A 19509-nucleotide genomic window follows, 5' to 3' on the forward strand; every position below is an offset into this window, starting at 1 on the left:
ATTTTATATACATGTAAATTTTTTTTAAACTTTGATTTAAAAAAAAGTGTGGTACATTCACCCAATTAGTTAAAAAACTCAGTGATTCTCTATCTCTTGATTCTGTTTATTTTTCTTCAGTGCACTTACAACATTTGACATTGTACTATATATTCATTTGTTTTGCTTGGTTTGGTTTTGTCTGTCTTCTCACATTAGAACATAAGCCCCGTCAATACAAGGACTTTATCTGGTCTCTTTTCTATAATATCCCCGCACATAGAACGATGCCTGGTAAATTAGTCAGTAGATACTCAAAAAAGATTTACCAGATGAATAGATCCACGAATGAATAATTTCCCATTCCATATCTTATCTTAAATTCCTCAATCATATTACATGGATTTTTACTGGATCCTCCACTAACTGAAACTTACAAAAATCATTTGAACTTCGCTTCATCATAGTTATTCCATCCGTAAAATGGGATTAACAATACCTCCCAACTTACCTTCAAGGGTTATTATGGTCATCGGCTAAAATAATGGTTGTCAAAATGCCTTAAAAATCATACATTGCTACATAGACACGAGCCACTATGATTGACCACCGTCCTCACCCCTGCTCCCCCAATTATTATCACTTCATAGCCTTACCTACCTTTAGAATCTACTTGGGAACCAAGAAGAAAAGGTGGCTTTAGAGAAACCAACAGCAGAACAAAAATGACAAAGTCTCTGCAGGAAAATGTGTATAGTTTTCTCATAATAGTGTCCTCAGGTTTCCTCTCACAGCCATCTTCCCTTTTCACTAGTTTTATATACAATTCCAACAAAGTTGCTTTCCATCATTTGGCAGACCAGGAAAGGGGTGGGGGAGAGCAGAGGGAGACTGTCTGAAATGGGTATGCTGATAAAGAGCTCTGTCACCTTTGCTGATGTCCTGTCTGGGAAAGAGAAGGTGGCCGAACAATAGCACCAGACATGCAGATTCACCAGTGGTCAGCTGGGATTTGGGACTAGGGGCAGAGGCAGGCCCCCCCTATACCTCAGGAGACCCCACCAGTAGCAGGTCACTATGTGGCCACTAGGGAAGGACAGTCACAAGGTGATCCTTGGTCAATGAGAAAAGATATAAGTATGGTGAGTGCCCTATTAAAAAGGCAGGAACTGATTTATAATGCATTCTAAACAGATTTCTAACTAAAATGGTTAAAATAAACACTGTATTATTTCCTAATTACAATGTTTATTTTGAATGGGGCTTGAATGGATTGATGGAATAGGGTGTAAATTTTAGAAAACACATTAAACAAACAAATCAATCTCCACATATTTCATTTCATTCACTTGTAGAAAACATAATTTATTAAGGGGTCACTCTGTGACTTAGGGAAAACAGAACATTTGAATCTTAGCTTTCTCCTGTTAGGATACTTCTGAGCTTAAGGAAAACCAATTCAAATTTTCAGTATTCTAAGTAAGCCCTAGTTAGGAACACAAATCTGCTATGTCTGTACCATAGGGTCAAAATACTACGTCCAAGACAGAGAGATGTGCTTTGTGGACTGTGCAGTGTTTTGAATAACTGGCAATGGCCCTTCTCTCCATTAATGTGGATAATTAAGAAAAAATCTCTCAGATAACTGCTAGTCTCCATACGAACTAAACCAATAAAACGTGTGCCAAAAAAAAACCTCACATGGTAACACAGATGAACTCGGAGTCTTCAGAGTTAGAAAGAACTTAAGAGATGACTTTTATCTCACGTTCTTAAACCTGGCTACAAATGGGAAGGAACTGGGCAGCTTTGAAAAATAATGATGTCTTCCCCACATGCCGAGATTTTAATATGGCAAACATCTTGGCGCTAAGACCAGTAAAGGCGCCCCAGGTGTTTCTAATATGTAGTGAAGGCTGAGAATTATTGATTTAGTTCATTGGTTTCCAAATTTGCACTCCATCAGCTACACATGCAGAACTTTTTAGAAAGAGGCTCCACTCAAAACTTCTGAATCAGAATCTCTGGGGTCAAAGGGTGGAAAATCTCTATTAAAAAACAAAAGCAAACCAAAAACATCTTGCCAGGTACTACTGCTCCACATGCCGGCTTGGGGACCACTGATTTAATAGGTATTAGTCACTAATATCCCGGCAAACTGGCTCTTTGAAACAAAATAACAAAAATAACAAAACAACAAACCTTGATTTACAGGGCTTGCCAATTTCAATGGTGTAAGGACTCCCACTCTGACTGAGTCCAGTTATGAAAGTGCCCTCACTGAAGGCAGGGTTTGAAAGAAATGAAGACAACTCACTCCCCAGAGTCAGTGCTGCTGTGGTCCACACCACCGGAAGTACAGCCTCTAAAGCATCAAACAGCTAGCACTGGAGTTTGCAAGTTCTCTTATATAGCCAGGTGATGGTGGGCATACTATTTAACTTCCCTGTTCTTAAATTTCCTCAGCTGTAAAGCAGGATAATAGTATCACTCCCTTATAGAGTTGCTTTGAGAAACAGATTACTATTCTTTGCTATATATAATGTACATATGTGTATTATGTACTATTATTTTGTATAATTGTTTACTAAAACATTAATATTACGTTCTTTCAAAATATGTTAGAATAGTTTAAAATAATATAAAATAAATTATATCAAAATGGACTTTAATTAACTTAATTTTAAAGTTTAGCTTTGTCCTAAGCCATAATAATCGGTGAAATCATGGTTTGATGTGCTAATCATAGTTTTTAAAATAATCACTCAATTACCCAAATAAAGATGTTTATAAACTAAAATCATCTTGCAGGTGAAGAGTTTAAGAGCATAGTTTGAAATCTCAGCTGTGCCATTTACCAATTGTGGGATCCTGAGCAAATTAACCTCTCTGTGCCTCAGTTTCCTCATCTTTAAACTGGGGTTGTTGTGAAGATTAAATGTAAAGTGTTTAAAACAGGGTTCTGGCACATGGTGAATGCTTTATAAGGTTTGGTTATGTTGTTATTATATTGCATATCATTAGTTGAAAGTGTACCATATTTTGGGACATGCGGCATCATTTTCCTTTCTCCCTAGAGGGTAAAAACTGCTAATTCAGCGTTGATCCCCCACTGCCTAGCAGGGATTCTGTTGTAGTATTATTCATCCATAAACATGGAATGACAGGGACATTTCATGTTGGTGTAGAGTGCATTTTTTTCCTCAACCTTACGATACATCTAAACTTGGCATGCAGGAAGTAGATTGACCCACAGGAAATTGCCAATACTTCACTTTTTTAACCCCCCCCCCAAATTCCAATTTCAAGTTGCTAATACCAATTGCTGATCACCCTTGTCCAGGTATTTGGGCCTTGCCTACTGGACATCTGTCTAAATCTTACTGGTGAGATCTCCCCTCTGCTTTGAGACCCAAAGAAAACAGATGTCAGCCACCGCATCTTTGGGTTGGGAGCCAAGAATTTCAGGCAAGTGCTTGTGTCAGCAAATTCATCTCCCTCTCGCCACATGCAGTGGAGTGGGCATCACCCTTTCCCTCCATGTGCTCTGCTCCTGCTGCTGAAATGTTTAATGAGAGCCGGGTATGGTGTTGAGAGTTTCACATATGTTCCACTTAACCTACACAACAAACCCATGACTTAGGCGTTACTTCCTTTATTTTGAAGATAGGAGAACAGAGATTTTGAGGAGGTTGCTACCTGTGAATGAAAATTTTATAATATGGGACTTGGGAAAATAAAGTACTTTAACTTTGCTCTTTGCTGCAGTTATGTGAGCTTTTTCTATTCATTATAAGAACTATCTATGGAAAGGAGGCTGAGATCCCTTGATGAGAATTATTGTATAAATTCAAAGCATAATTATTGATTGCACATTCTTTCATTAAACAAACAAAATATATGCTAATGCTAAATTCACTCCAATTTTCCATTTTGCCATCCTTTGAGAAATAAGCCAATAAACCATTACACACTTAGCTTCCCAGGGAAATGAATTTAAATGTTAATATAAATCCTTTTAGAAAAAAACAAATTTTAACAAATAAGTATTTGAACAAGGAGGGTACTTAACCACGTTCAGAATGAGAAACGTTCAGGACAAGACCCTTGGTGGCTGTTGAGATAAGCTCTCTAAATTTAATATTTTATAATACACTCATACCTCTTTTGTTAGAAATGGAGAAACAGAATCATTTTCTTTTCCCCTGTATTGGAATATATTTAAATCTCTCCAATTTTATTTTGCTAATAGGCAAGGCAAAGTCTGTCTATAAATGTATCCTGATTTATCACAGGTAATCCCACAGTCTAGCATTCATGTGTAGTACTTAACCTCAATTTAAATGTAAATTTTGGGCAACTTGGAGTGCTTTATCTGTGAACTTTGAGAGCTCTCTTCATTAATGAGGTCTGCACTAATTATAAGCAGTTTTGTAAGGTTTTCTTAAAACAATTGCAGAATTGACCCAAAAAGAACAAATTCAGAATTTATTTGTTTTTAAAAAATACTGGCATCCTTGTGCAAATTTCTAGCTCAGGGTTCTAGTCCCCAGGTGTGCATGCAGGAGGAAAGGCCAGCGGGTTGGTAACAGGATGGAATAGACTAGAGAAACCAAATGAAAATGAAAACAGAAGAGAAATGGAATTACCCTCAAACGGGACCTCTTTTTCCTGATGAAAGAAACCATACCCTCTTCTCATCTTAAACAATTTTACCACAAAATATTCTTGGCTGCCCTCCTTTGGTGACTCAAGTCAGGAATATACAATTGGCAGCAACTACTGAAAACAGCACCATCAAAATTCTCATGAAAGAAAAAAAAAACCAAAAAAACCCCAAATAAAATAAAAAAACCCCACAAAAACAATTTTCAAATACTCACAGGTACATCCACATATTTGGAGGCTGCCTTCACCTAGGGAGGAAAGAAAAGAATGGAAGTAAGGCTGGTGTTTATATTTAATTGTCACAGCTCAAAGCTCTATCTATCACCATCAGAGTTAAAACAATATGCTGGCACATGGCACTGACCAGGGAACACAGAAAGGTACTCAAAAATAAAATCTGTTTGCTATTTTCTGCCCTCAGCCACAGTCACTGTTTTGGAGAGAAAGAGAGAGAAAGCAGAGAGAGGGAGGGAGAGAGAATAAGAGGGGAGATTGGAAAGAGAGAACACATTTTCACTAATTCAGACTCTGTAGCAACTGTGGTGGCTTTGCATTTTCTTTCCCCTCTCTAAGATGGAGAACAGAGATTCTAGAAAAACCCAAACTGATTAGTGGTGGGCTCACTGGTCTACAGAAACAACTAAGACCATGGTCCTTGTTGTAGCTTGTGTCTCTGTGTACTTTGGATGCAGGTTCATCTTAATTGAATCCTTCAGTTTTCAGTTTTAGGTAACTTTTCAAGAGGGGGGATGCAGTAGTGTGTGGGGTTTGGAGGGCACCAGGGCCATTCCAAACTGTCCCGAGGCTGCTGTGGGGTCTAGTTTTGTATAACAAAAAACCCAGAAGGGATGTGCAGGAAGTGTTTATGAAATGTATGTTCCATTTTGGGAAGGGAGTGTGGTGGAGTACTCTAGAGTTTGAGAGCATGAAGACTGGAGCTAGTCTTGGGTTAAAATTCTGCTTCTGTGACATACAAACTCTGTCTCTGGGTAAATCAGTTTACCTCTGAGCCTCAGTGGCCTCATCCGCAAAATGGGGATACTAATAGACACCTATTACAGTAAGTTGACAAAGGAGTGAATGCACATGAAGTCCTGGCACAGGGAGCATGGACCAAATGGTAGCTAAGATGATCATTTCATAAGACAATCTGGGTAGGCTCTGTGAGACTGACAAAGAGCTACGTTTGAGGAATAAAATCTACGGAAGCAGGTCTATATGTTTCATTTTGACTCAGGTCATACATGTTCCTCGAGGCACAAAGACCAAGATTTTGAGGTCAGAATAGGCTTGCAGACTGAGATGCAGACAAAGCAGTTAGGATTCTATCTTGCCATCTGGCTGAGATTATTATCTGGAATCACCACCTCTACCCAAATGTTTCCCAGGAAATTATCCAGGATAGCATTTTTTCCCTATTGATCTTTCCTCAAGTCACTTTTCAAAATGTCACCTTCCAAAGGAGAGAAGCAATTAGCCAACAGAGTGGGGTAGAAAGAACCCAGATTTTATATTTAAACTTCTGTAAGTGACAGGACTTGTTGGCCCTGGGATAATCATTTCAAGTTCCTTAGCTTTGACTTCTAGATTTCTAGAACTGGGTGATAATACTGTGTACTTTGGAAGGCTGACGGCCTGATCAAGTGACAAAACATACGAGAAAGGGTTTCATGAAATTTAAAGGGCTGAGCACACAAAATTAGTTAATTATTGAGAAGGGAATGCATTCTGCCTTCTGGAATCATTGCCAGCACCCAAGAGGATTCCTTAGAGATTCTCTTAGAGGTTCTAAGAGATTCTCTTAGAACCCTACCCTAGTCCTTGCAGCACTATTACAATTCAGTAATTTTGGTGCAATGTCTGTTTCTCACAGAATGTCATATCTTCCTCATGGCTGTCTTCCCAGTGACTCATTCAGTACCTGGCTTAGAAAGGGCACTTAGGAAACTTGTAGAAAGAAGGAAGGAGAAAAAGCTAGAGAGCACTTCTGGCTTCAGGATGATTGAGGAATATGCAGAAGGAGGAGATCTACAAGTCACTGCTTGAGTAAGTCAACATAGTTGCAGATAAAGCTGGCTACCTGCAAAGGCTGATGGGTAAGGAAACCAGCTTGGGCCATTAAAGGGGTTTGAAAAAGACTTTCCAGATGTTGCACAATTAATATTTCCATAAAATAATCCCCAATTCCCAGTATTTCCCTTTGGTTTTGATCCAGAATTTAGTATGGGCAAGAAGGAGACTTTAGTTTCATCCAAGTCTCTCCCATTTAAATAATATGTAACATTTATATGTTCTTCATGTTGTAAAACATTTTCACGAATAGTTTCTTATTTAGGCCACCTTGCAAAATGGGGGCTATTACTTACATCTATTTACAACTGAGAACATTAAAGGCCTTTAGAATTAAAAAAAATTATTTGCTTAAATATCAGTTAGAATGAGGAGAGACCATGATTCACATGTATGTCTTGGAACCCCTGAGTTCCTCACCAAAGAGAGACAAGTACACGGAATTCAAGCATCAGTGGTCAGAGAAGGGGCTGGCAAAACAATTCTCAGCTAGAAATAGGCTCCTTTGCTCTGTAGAATTGGTGCTTGGCAGTTGGTAGGAGTTTTGCTACAGCTGAAATGATCAACCTTTAAACACGCCTACTCTTCATTTACCACTAACATGCAGTTCCAACCCGGAGAATGACACTAGTCAACTGTGATTCCTTTCAAGGCATTTTAGGAAGATGAGGCAAACCCTCTGTCATGAATGAAAGCCATCCAGTCTCCTCCATGCCCTGGCCATCAGATTCTTAGGTTTGCTTTTTCATCTGATAGCTGCTGACTTGCCCTGAGTTTTATTGCTCTTTCTCCCATCCCCATAACATCAAAATACAGCTCAGAGTAAATTGTAGTCCTATTATTGTTAGAAACACGTGGCGTATCATTTTTGATTCTGGCTATTCAACTTTAAGAAAGATATTGCCCATGAGGACAGAAGGGAATCTTGAAGTATCTACTCTAAGGAAAGTGACAGTGGAGGTCATCATGAAGAGGGAGAAGGGCTGATGGCAGAGAAAATGATAATCTTTATGTAGTTAATTAGGGAGAGCCAATGCAGAAGTATTGGCCTTGTTCACCATGGTTCTAGAGCATAGACTCGGGATAAATGAGTAAAATGGCAGGATCCCAGAAGAAAGTGCAAATAGCTATCTTGGTCCAGTCAGCTACTCGCCATTTGTAGTGGCTGCAGCCTTCTCACTGGGAATAGCGCAAGGCTATGTAGGATGCTCTGAGGTCAGCCTTTCCCACAGAGAGGTTACCAGGTTACCACTTAAGCTGCTTCCTGTTTTCTGATTCTAGTCTCTTTTATAAGTAGGAAGTTGTCATTAGCTCTAGTTTTTGCAGTAGACATGTTGAGATAGAGCAGAGTGAACCAACTGGCTGAACTCTGTTTCCTGGACCTCTTTCCTGTCTACTGCTAACAGTCCTACATTTAAGTATCACATTTAATTATCACACGTAAGTATCCACAGGAATATGTCTGTGCCAGCTGTACACTAACTCAACAGGAAGAGCCAGCTCTACTTAACACACTAGGGCCTTGGAATTGTCACCAAGGGTCAGAAATCTAAGCACACACCAGGCACTGTCGACCATCCGAGACATTTTCCATTAGAGGTAGATGCTGTTTTGATGAATAAAACTCAAACAATTTAAAAATGCACCATTTAGGTTATAGAAGTTTGTCATTATATACTTCTTCCCCCCCTCCCCATTAAGAGTTGTCAAAATGTGTAGTGATGTAATTTTCTTTAACTTTAAAAGAAATCTTCCTAGTGAAATGGTGAAGAATGAACTCAGGATTGGCAGGGTTAGTCTGATTTTCATTTTTCTTGCTCAGTGACTTTGAGCAAGTTACTTAACTTCTCTTAGCCTCCTCTACAAATGAAACCATAACACTGTTCCTCGCAGGGAGACTGAGAGCATCGGCTGCGGTGACTCACCCACCTGAGTGCTAGCACAGCACCCGACACATGCTGAAACAGCCACCAAATATGCTGCTGATGCGATCAAACTCTCGCTCCTCTTCCAGGTGGCAGCGTGACATCAGTCCCACTCCCCACCTGTAGCCCACGGGCACTTTGTTGCCATAAAAAGGATGCTGGAAACTCCCCAAGTTACCAGCAGGTATCTGAGCTGATTTTCAGTCTGGCATACGTTCTGCTCGTTCTGTGAAAACCCTGTGCACTGGAGAACCCCCCTCTAACACTGAGGCAGATGGCAAAGAGTGAAATGGCCATACCCCAGGTCAGTGGGCACTACAGACCTGCTGCTCACCGGGGCCAAGTCACATCCCCTGGGGCCCAGAAGATGGGGGCGAGGGTAGAGGTTTTGTCCTAGTCACATGCACCAGTAACCGTTGCTAAGCAGGGACTTCACTGTCCTTTAGGGAGATGCAGGAACTGTGATTTCAGTCATTTCCTGAGACTGCATGCCTTCTGACCACCCCCTTAAAGTGGGAAAAAGAACAACCCTTGACAAGAAGTGTTCATGAACAACCTCCCCTCTAGTCTCCTGGACAGAGGCAGTTCTGGGAAAATAGGTTAGTAAAAATGACACAAAGCAGAAGAGGCCAGTGGAGACTAAGGATGAAGGTGAGGAGACAGCTGTCAGCGAGCAACTTGCTCGTGTTTTTACATGCTGGAAGCAAAGAACACTGTGTCCAAGGGGCTGTAGGATGAAGACATTTCCGAGCCCCTTTCTTAGGTGATGGCCAAATGTACCATCTCTCCAAACACTCTGGAAGAGTCTGGTCTACGCAATAACTAACAGCTATTCATAACACTTCTGAGTGCACTCTCCTGTCCAGCTGGAGAGTTAGGAATTTTGCAATAATTACATTTAATATTCACAACAACCTTTCCATAGGAGTTCCTATTTATACTCCCATTTTATAGTTGAAGAAACTGAGGCTGCCAGAGATGAAGTAACTTGGTTTAAAGTCACCCAGCTAGTAAGTTACAGTTTTGGACCTCCCATAGCCTCATGGGCTCATTATCCAGTTAAAAGAAAATATCAAACCACTTTTATTAATCAGTCATATTTAAGTCTTGGAGTGTGTGTGTGCGTGTGTGCAGACACAACCTAAAATAGTTGGAAAAATGTATGAAGGATTTGAATAATTATCTGCACTGACTCAATCAGGGCAGAAGGTCCAGAACGGTTTCTCTGACCTGAATGTCCCAGCTAATTACCTCGACCCTCCACCTGACTTAGCGTGTGTAGATAGGCTTAATGGTTTCTCTATTGAGCTCTTCCATTATTTTTCAGGTGCCCAAGGTAATCTTTTCATTGAACACTCACCATTCTTGGATTTTCACAATGCTGATGACTAAGGGATTTTCTTCTGCCTGGTCCTAATAAGGGGACCTGAGTTAATCACTGTGTAGCTTTGATAGGGAGCACGGCGGGGGCTTAAACCACTTCTCTTGCTTCATTAGGGGAAAAAGCAACCCAGGTGCAGACCACGAGGACCTCAGGGTTTGATACTATTAAATCAATGCACAGACAAAAAAAAAGTGGATTAGGTCCTTTTTGCAAACAGAAATCTGGTGGGTAAGACTCAAAGATGGAAGAAAAAAGAGGTCTGTACAGATACCACTGCATTAGTGACTGCCGGAGCCCTCCTTTCTCCCCATAGCCTCTTAAAAAAAATCCACAAAAACAAAACCAGGGAAACAATTATTCTCTGCACGGCACTGGTTGACTCCATCCCTGCCTGTTTGACTTCACAAGAGCTCTGAACTGATTTCTCTGCTTTGGCCCAGAAATTGCCAATCATACTATCATTTCAAGGGACTGTCAACATTTTCTTCAGTGGTAGCCTTCTAAAATTTCTGCTGCCAGCCTAACAATGCTATTTGGCTTCTTTCTGTACTTCCTTAACCCAGACGATTGTAAAGATGTGGAAATTTTTTTTGACTTGAGGCAGATCAGTAAGTAGAAATGTTGTTGAGTGGGATTACACTCCATAAAACAATTTAATCTCTTTTTAGTTGAATTTTATCATCTAAACCATCCACATGTCTGGAATGTAGACTATGAGAAATCAGAATGTCTCTTTTCTCAGGTCTACACTGTCGTAGACAGTAGGGGCTTGATAAAAACGTGTTGGATGAATAAACATCTGAGTATGATAGTCAGGGTTGAGGTTGCTAGTGCTTCCTTATAGTTGGCTTTAAAGGGAAATCTAAGAAAAGTGAAATTAGGGACTATCAGTTCAAAAGCAACTGGTATTTGCTGACTCTATGAGAAGAGCTTATAAGGTGTCTTGTTCTCCTATACTACGAGCAGGGGAAGAGCTCGGAGTCAGGAGTCAGATTCATGGGCTGGCATCGGTCCTGTCATCCACCAGCTGTGGACCAGGTAACTAATCTCTCTAAGCTTCAGATTCTTCCTTGGCAAATATAGAAGGTGACAATGATACCTTCCTTACAAGGAGGTTGCATGGATTACTAATTTTAAAAGGACAGATTTCTTAAGTGTTTAGCACATGCAGGACACTATTCTCAGTATCTGACCTGATTAATTTATTTAGTTCATGCAACAAATTAAATGAGTTACTGTATATCAAAACCATTGTGCAGAATGTGGCTCTTAGCATATGCTCAAAAAGTATAGGTGATCATTTTTATACTCTTTTCCTTTTACCTCCAAAGGGGCTGATTTGATCGGTCAGGTTCCAGGGTATTTGTTAGACTATGCTTGCTAGTGGATGGGGCCCTTAAATCTGAAATTCTTGCACACTTAGGTGTGGTATTTCCATTTCACGGTTAGAATATTTCAGGCGAGAGGGTGTAACATTCTGTGATAAGAGATATGACCATCTGATCTTACTTTTGCTGTTCTTTGCTAGCCACATGCCAAGTTGTGGCCACCACCTTTTCTCTGATCTACTTCTCCCTGGTCGCTCAGGCCTCACCTCTTAGAACCAACATGGCTCTGTAGAGTTCTCGGGATTGGAATGTGGACCCCAGCCCAGCTCACGACATGATAGCTCATTTCCAAAGATGCTTGCCAATAATTATTTTGCTCCCTGACTGGGCGACTTCATTGAGAAATGGAGTGTGTTCCTCCATCCCCCTTGAATCTGAGCTGGTCTGTGACTAATTTCACCAGCAGAATATGATGGAGGTGATGCATGCCAGTTCTAAGCCTAGCTTTGAAGAGGGCTGGCAGCTGCCACTTTCTCACTCTTGCAAGCCAGCTGTCACTTAAGTGTCACTACCCTGAGACTACCATGCTGCAAGAACCCCAAGTCATGTGGCGATATCGGCAGGATGAGACCCCATATGGGGAGAAAGAAGCCACATGGAGACACAGCAAATTATCAGCCATCCAACCCCAGCCTAGCTCAGCCACCTGCTGAATGCAGCTAAGTGAGTGACCCCTATGACAGCCACATGGAACCAAAGAATCTCCTAGTCAAGTTTGTCTCAAATTCCTGACCCATAAAATTGTGAGCAAAAAAAAAAAAATGTTTTAAGTTTCTAATTTTGCTATAGTTAAGCAGCAAGGGATCACCAAGACATTCAATAAGGTGTTACTTAGTTTCATATTTCCTCAACTTTACCCTTTGCATATATTTTCCTGGAGGATGCTATGGGGAGGTTCATGATGGTGTAGAACAGGATTTGGATAGTCCTGGGTCTCCTGGTTATAAAACCATGAATGAACAACCTGATTTTCAACCAATCCTTAATGATATCTATGGAGTAACATGTATGGGACACTGTGCAAGGTACCCTATGTATAATTAGGTTATTTAATCACTAGTGTAAATCTTGGAAAGTTCATTTCATCATCCCCTTTTCATAGATAGGATGCTGAGTCTCAGAGAGGTTAAGCAACGTTCGCTCAAGAGGGGAACAAGTGGTGTTGCTGGAGTAGGAGGCCACGTCTGGTTAGAAAGTACAGTCCTTCAACAATATAAACTTGTTGACATTTTGAAAATGTAATGTCTAAAGTTATTTCTTACCTAATGACCAGCTGTGATCTGGGAGAAGGGGAGTCTAATTTGTCGGAGTTACAGGGCTTTGGGCTCGACAGATCTTGGTTTGCGTTATGCTCTATATGACTTTGGGAAAATTATTTAGCCTTCAAATTTGTATCATTTCACCTGAAAAATGAGGATAACTACAATATCAGAGGGTTCTTGTGAGACTTCACAACCTGACATCATGTAAGGTGTTCAATACTGCGCTGCTACATGGTGAGAGTTCAATAAGCATTAGTTAATATTACATTACTAGTGTCCAATTAACTTGTGATTAACTGGAAGCTAGCTGTATCACGTGTGTTCCCATGTACACGTTTTTTTTTTTTTCTTGTGGGACCCTCACCAGTGGCCGGGGATCAAACTGGCCTGCAGAGGCTGTGGGCAGCCTCACAATCCAGCGCTCAACTGCTGCGCCACCAAGGGAGGCCCTCCCATGTACAGTTTTAATACTAGAACAAAGGGTGCAAACTGTGGCTAGTGGACCAAATATAGCTGGCTCCCTGTTTTTGTATGGTCCACCAGCTAAGACTGGTTTTCATATTTTAAATGATTGAAAGAACGGTATGTCCCAACATGCAAAAATTATGGGGAAATTGACATTCCAGGGTTTGATAAATAAAGTTTTATTGGAGCACAGTCACACCCATTTATTTATATCTTGTCCATTGCTGCTTTTATGCTACAAAAGCAGAAGTTAAGTAACTGTGGCTTGTAAAATAAGAAATATTTACTATCTGGTCCTTCTCAAAGGTTTTCTTACCTCTAGGGTAGAACATGATTCAAGTGAGAGACAGTGGGTGGGGTGAGGGAAAAAATCACAAAATGTAAATTTCAATCCATTAAATGGTCAATTGACCGTGGCTGTTTGTCTATCATGCTGGCCTCATGTCCTTATTTATCCTTCAGAGTGGGCTGGGCTAACTGATTCCTGATTTCTTCCAGAATTAAAAAATGTCTGTGATTCTCACATGGTGAATGAGGCAGGGTCTAAATAAAATGTGGGATCGGAAACACTTCCCACACCTTGAAAAGATTATAAATACGCTCATAGTAAAACAAAAGACTATTAATATTTTGGTGTTAATGACAGCTCTAGAAATGAGGCTGGAGGAAAAACTGTAGTAACAAGCAAAGGGAAAAAACATTACAGGTAAATAAAGACTATTTGCAAAGGTATGAGACCACGTAGCCTAGCCCAGTGGGTAATCTTAGCAGAGAAAATAAAGGATTACAGCAAAGCAGCTTGTGGTTAGCATTTAACCTGTGCCAGGCACTGTTTTCAGGGTGGCTCGTGAACCACCTCACTTAATATTCCTGGCTTCCTCTAGTCTGTGCCACTTTGAGATGTTGGAAGGATTAATGAAGATGACACAGGTAAAGGGACATTTCAAGGCCTTGATACACAGTAAATGCTCTGCCACTCTTGTTGGAGTTACTAGGCAAAAGGAACAAGCTATCTGGGCCCGGTCAGTGAGTCCTTCTCTTTACTTGTTCCTACATATTCTCCCTGGCCTCCCGTTTTCATGTTCTCCTTTTGTGGTTGAGATGGAATTGGCAGGTTTTAGAGCTAAATGCTCAAGCCCCTGTGGTCAGTATTTTCAGGTCAATAATATCGGAGAAGCTGTGACTACATCATTGACCAGTAGACCGGAAAAGGTACATGGGGATTTCTATCAGGGATCAGAGACAGGATGAGGAAGTGGTTTAGAGCACAGACTTGAGTTGGAGTACACGGGAACAGACCAAATTCTAGCTCCTGCACTTCCTAGATATACTAGTGATTTCACATCTCATTTTCCTCATTTATAAGTGGAGATTATAGCAGTCTTCATAGAGTCTTTGAGTTACCAGCTGAGTTTCTAGCCCAGTTCCCAGGGTGTAGTAACAACTGTATGTCTGCTATTACTATAATTTCTGCTGGAAAATCAGGTTGTTCTAGGAAATCAGATTTGTATATTAAGCTTGGTCTGCCCCTGCACAAACCAGCAGCTACATGTAGTTTAAACAACTTAAACAAAATACAAAAAAAAAAAAAAAGTCGACGATTACTTCTATTAGCCACATTTTAAGTACTTATGAGTCACACATAGTTAGAGACTACTTACTGTACCAGACAGTTTAGACACAGAAAGTTTCCACCACTACAGAAAGTTCTATTGGACAATGTTGCTCTAGACTCAAGAGACATTCACAATGATAGGTTATTACATTTTTAAGTGATAAAACTGAAGAAATGTGACATTCCTAGCCCATGTCAGGACAAGAGACCAATTAGAGGAACAAGTAGAGGTGAGAAAAGGGGGTGGGTGTCAGCAGCCCCACCCTGTGGATGCATGAGAACTAAAAGTCACAAAGGTACCAAGACAGGAACAATACTGATATGACTGTAAACTGGAGAAATGGAAGGTGGTAAAGTGAGTTAAAGCACTATCTATTAGAGAGTCAATTTCTGACATCAATAAACCAAGAAGTAGCAACATAAGAGTAGTACTTAAAAGGTTAAGGAAATTAAAAGGTACAACTTCCAGTTTAAATAAATAAGTCTTGGGGACATGAGGTGACAACACTGTATTGCATTATTTGAAAATCGTTAAGATGGTAAATCTTAAAATTCTCATCATCACAAGACAAAAAGTTTTGGAACTATATTTGGGATTGGATGTTCACTAGATTTATTGTAGTGATCATGCTATAGTATACACAAAAATTGAATCACTACATGTGTATCTGAAACTATATTATAATATCACACGTTATTATACCTCAATTTTAAAAAGAAGAATAACCTGAATATCTTTTTAAAAAAGAAATTGTACTTAGAGCTATAAAGGTAAAAACAAAATTGTCCCTTCTGGAGTAAGGAACTGAGGAAGCAGAACGTAGGACAGAGAACAAGTTGTTTTCTTTAAAAATTATGAGTGTTTTTGTACTTATTTTGTCTTCTAACCATATACGTATATTTCTTTCAAAGATATTATGGAAAAAAAGGATGCAAGATGTGACAGAATTTTCAATATTATAGTGAAGAAAGGCATGTTGCAGAAGAATGTATGTTTTCCAGGTAACTTCTTTAAGGCTTTTTAGTTGACTGAAATCAGGATTTTGAGATCTGTCCTCTACAAAGGCAAAAGCAAAGCCAATACCGCCCCACCCCCCGCAATACATAATTTGGATGCTCTAAGTGCATCTTGGGAAGATGAATAAATTGTAAGTGCCAACTGAGGGACCGACTGCTTGGGGGAGACAGAATGTGCCAGTGGGTGGATGTACTGGGACTGTGTGTGCGGGTGAGCAGTTGAGCAAACCTCAGTGGCTCCTGCTTGGGGCCAAGTGACAATTACAGTGAAAACCCCTTCCAACACGTTTTGAGGACTGGAGAAAAACACAACCCTTGGAGTATATGTGGAATCATAGAGAGTTTGATGGATTCCCAGAGCTCTTTCACCAGAGGTCTTGAGATGTCTCTATTGCCTCCCAGAGATCAATGGCATTTCCAGTCAACTGTGTGGCACTGTGCCCACAGAGCCCCATGGAAATGCTATGTGGACACACATACTATACTTTGAAGTCATTATGCCTTTCTCTATTCTTTAGGAGGGCCAGAGTTTATGAATGCTGTTTTTACAGATGTGGGAGTGGTGACATCCTAATTTTTTCTTGGGTAGCTCACTGGATAGCAACTGCTCAGAAAACAAGGTCTGTTTTTCAAATTCAATTCACATTAGAAAGAGGGAAGTAAACACTGAAATTGAAAATATGGTCTCCCTATATTCAGTAATGCCCACCCACCTTTAGCTCTTGTGCATCCACAGGATGAGGCTGTTGACACCCACCCCCTTTTCTCACCCCTACTTATTCCTCCAATTGGTTTCCTGTCAATGGAAACAGTATTAACATTTTATTTTTTTTAATGGCCAGAGAACACTGGATTCCAAGTCTGTGCTTTCACTCTTGCTCTCTCGTCTATTGGCTACATAACTTTGGCAAAAGTAATTGCTTAGTTTTCTTATACACAACATGGGAATATTTCATACCTGACATGCAGTCATACATAAAGATATGGATATATTTACCATCCATAGTTACACTAATCTATCCAGTTTTTAAAAGGGCTTGTCTCCTTATTTTACAAATGATGGAACAGTATAGTTCAGATATGGTAAGTTGCTTTCCCCAAGGAACACAGCTAAAAAGCAGTAGAGTTAGGGTTTAAATCAGTGGGTCTCACTTCAAAGACCCATTACTGAAATACTACATTGCTATATACTGCCCTAATTTTTCATAAGCTAATTTAACAATGTCTTAAAGTAAAATCCAGATGATGACTATGGAAGTACTTTGAAAAGCAAAAAGTGTTCTAATATGATGATATATTCATCTATTACCACAAATAAAACCTCATATGTAATTATCTATGTAACTACCATAAACATTCTAATGGCCTTTAAGAACTACTACAGAGCTTCAGAAGGGCCGGGGGAAGGTGGGAGAGAACCCAGACTGTCCTGGAAAGTGTCCATGGGCAACAAATACAAACCCAGAGCTTCAGAACTGCTGGCTGATTGTACAGCTTCTGTGCATGTTCATAAATATTGATTATGAGTAAACTATTATCATAGTAATGAGGGTAATAATGCCTCCTACAGCCCATCCTACATATTACTCGAAGTCCCTACCTTTCATTAAACAAAGAGCTTCTGGCACTGCTGGCGAGTTGGGCAAGAGGCAGGGAAATGATCTCTATTAAGCAAAAGCATTCTGTTCCATGCACCGATTAGGAGCAGCAGCCTCATTAACGATGAGAATTGTACGCGTCTCCTGTTGCTCGGGGTACTGTGCTCCGAGACTGGGTCCAGGAAGTGTATGTTCTCATCTCTCTTCCCCCCCTGGGGCTTTGGAACAGATGCCCAATTGAAGTAGACCTGTTTTTCCTTCCAGTTTTCCTCATTTCTGTCCCAATCCTTCATTCCCAGAGAGGATTTCTGAAAGGCTCAAAAGCTCCTTCAAGCCTACCCTTTCATGCTGCTAAGACTTAATAATGGTTGCATGCTTATTATTTGCCTGTAAGAGGCTAAGCAATTTATAAGTAATTAACTTTCATAATGGTGGGCATGATGGTTATCATCATTTACATATAAGGAAACTGAGGCTCAGAGAGGCTTAACAACTTCCTAAGAGACCCACGACTGGCAGCCACCTGGGGCTGGTATTTGGTTGGGCACCAGGGTTTGCCTGCTTAAAGACTCTGTACTGCCTTTCCACTTGTCTATTTAAGTGTACACTCTCATTTGAGGGTGTGCATTCTAAACTATTAGTTTTGTAAAATTTCTAAATAGGCATGAAAGCTTATTTTCATTTGATTTTACATGAGGGCCTCTGTCCACTCTGGCCTTTTTTGGGTCCTGCCTTGTCTTCTGAACATCTCTCAATACTAACAAGGCCGAGAGAACACAGCTGGAAGAGGACAAGGGCCATATCTTACTCATGTCCCTGGCTTTGGCATGACCCTGGTTGTGAGCAAAGGGGGGCAATACTGGCATGACTAGGAGTGGCATTCACCATAATGTTTCTGCAACAAAGGATCACCTGTTGCTCTGGATGCCCTCTCTCCCTGGGGAGCTTCAGCCTGAACTTGAAGGTGAAGATAGTTTATATCATCACTGCCACAGCAATTTGTCTATCATAGTTAGCCTGCTACACAGTGGAGGGCTTTCTCCCCTCCCACCCCTTCTTTTCTCTCATCTCAGGTAAAGAGTGGGCAAAACAACAAATGGCTAAGATCGAGTATGGGTTCTCTGGCTCAAGTAGCTGTTCAAGTTATTTTTCCCTCTGGTCTCAGTCACTGCAAAATGGGGTAGCTGGGTTTCATCACAACTTCCCAAACTTCCTGAGTCAACACCACCTTCTTCATTTTGGCTATTGCCCATGTGCCATCTGCACTATATTTACTTATTTACTTAATGTCCCTCTTTAAGTTGGCTCACTTTTAAAATACTTAATTATATCACTTCATATCACTACCATAAATGGAAAATCAGTATGACTCTCAGTAAAAGAAGGTAGAGGTGAAAATATATAATATAAATAAAATTAGCAAATTCTAGGTAGATGTGGCTGCCTGCTGTAAGGGCAGCCTGAGGCCTGCTAGTGCTTTCATTCCCTTTCTCTGTTACACAAGAACATTTGGAATTTTAGACAAGTGGAAGAGACAGGTAATCTCTAACTGGAAACTTTCTCCATGATATAAGGACAAGAATGAAAATAACATTGGAATGGGAATAACCTCTCATGGTGTGACTGGTGTTTAATCTGAGTTTCTGTACCATCTGACATTACATCGGGTACCACATGGTACTTATTCTATGCTTGGAAAACACCTGGGATTTACTAGTAGAAAGACTTGAAGAAGTGGCAGAAGAAACAAAGAGAGCAAAAGAGGAAGAAGAAGAAGAATAAAAATAAGAGGGAAAGGTAGGAAAAGAGAGGAGGGCGGAGGGAGGAGGAGGGAGGAAGAAGGAAGGAAAGGGGGGTTGTGTTTGTTGATGTCTGTGGTCCAAATATTTCAACCATGGTTGATTTCAAGCTCCAACATGATGTCACCGACTGCTGAGATAGAAAGAGATATAGTCACTGTCACTAGCAGACAGAAACGAAGCAGACTTCAGGACTTCAGAGGAAACACTGCACCAGAAAGTCTCAAAAGTTCCTTCTGTGGTTTATAATATAGATAGTAAACCCAGACAACAGAGATAAAACCTTTAAAAAAGTTTATCTCAGTAATTTTCATTTATCAGTTATTAAAGTATGGCGGT

General features: G+C 40.3%; 1 protein-coding gene across 1 annotated transcript in view; it reads right to left on the reverse strand.

Moving 5' to 3' along the window:
* CADPS (calcium dependent secretion activator) overlaps positions 1–19509 on the reverse strand; it is a 445600-nt gene that overhangs the window by 41238 nt on the left and 384853 nt on the right. Inside the window, 1 exon segment of the mRNA XM_054695215.1 lies at positions 4863–4895. Within this exon segment, the coding sequence (XP_054551190.1) occupies positions 4863–4895 (33 nt within the window).

The sequence above is a fragment of the Talpa occidentalis genome, unplaced genomic scaffold, assembly GCF_014898055.3.
Source record: "Talpa occidentalis isolate TD23 unplaced genomic scaffold, MPIMG_talOcc4v2.1 talOcc4.10, whole genome shotgun sequence".
Taxonomy (NCBI): domain Eukaryota; kingdom Metazoa; phylum Chordata; class Mammalia; order Eulipotyphla; family Talpidae; genus Talpa; species Talpa occidentalis.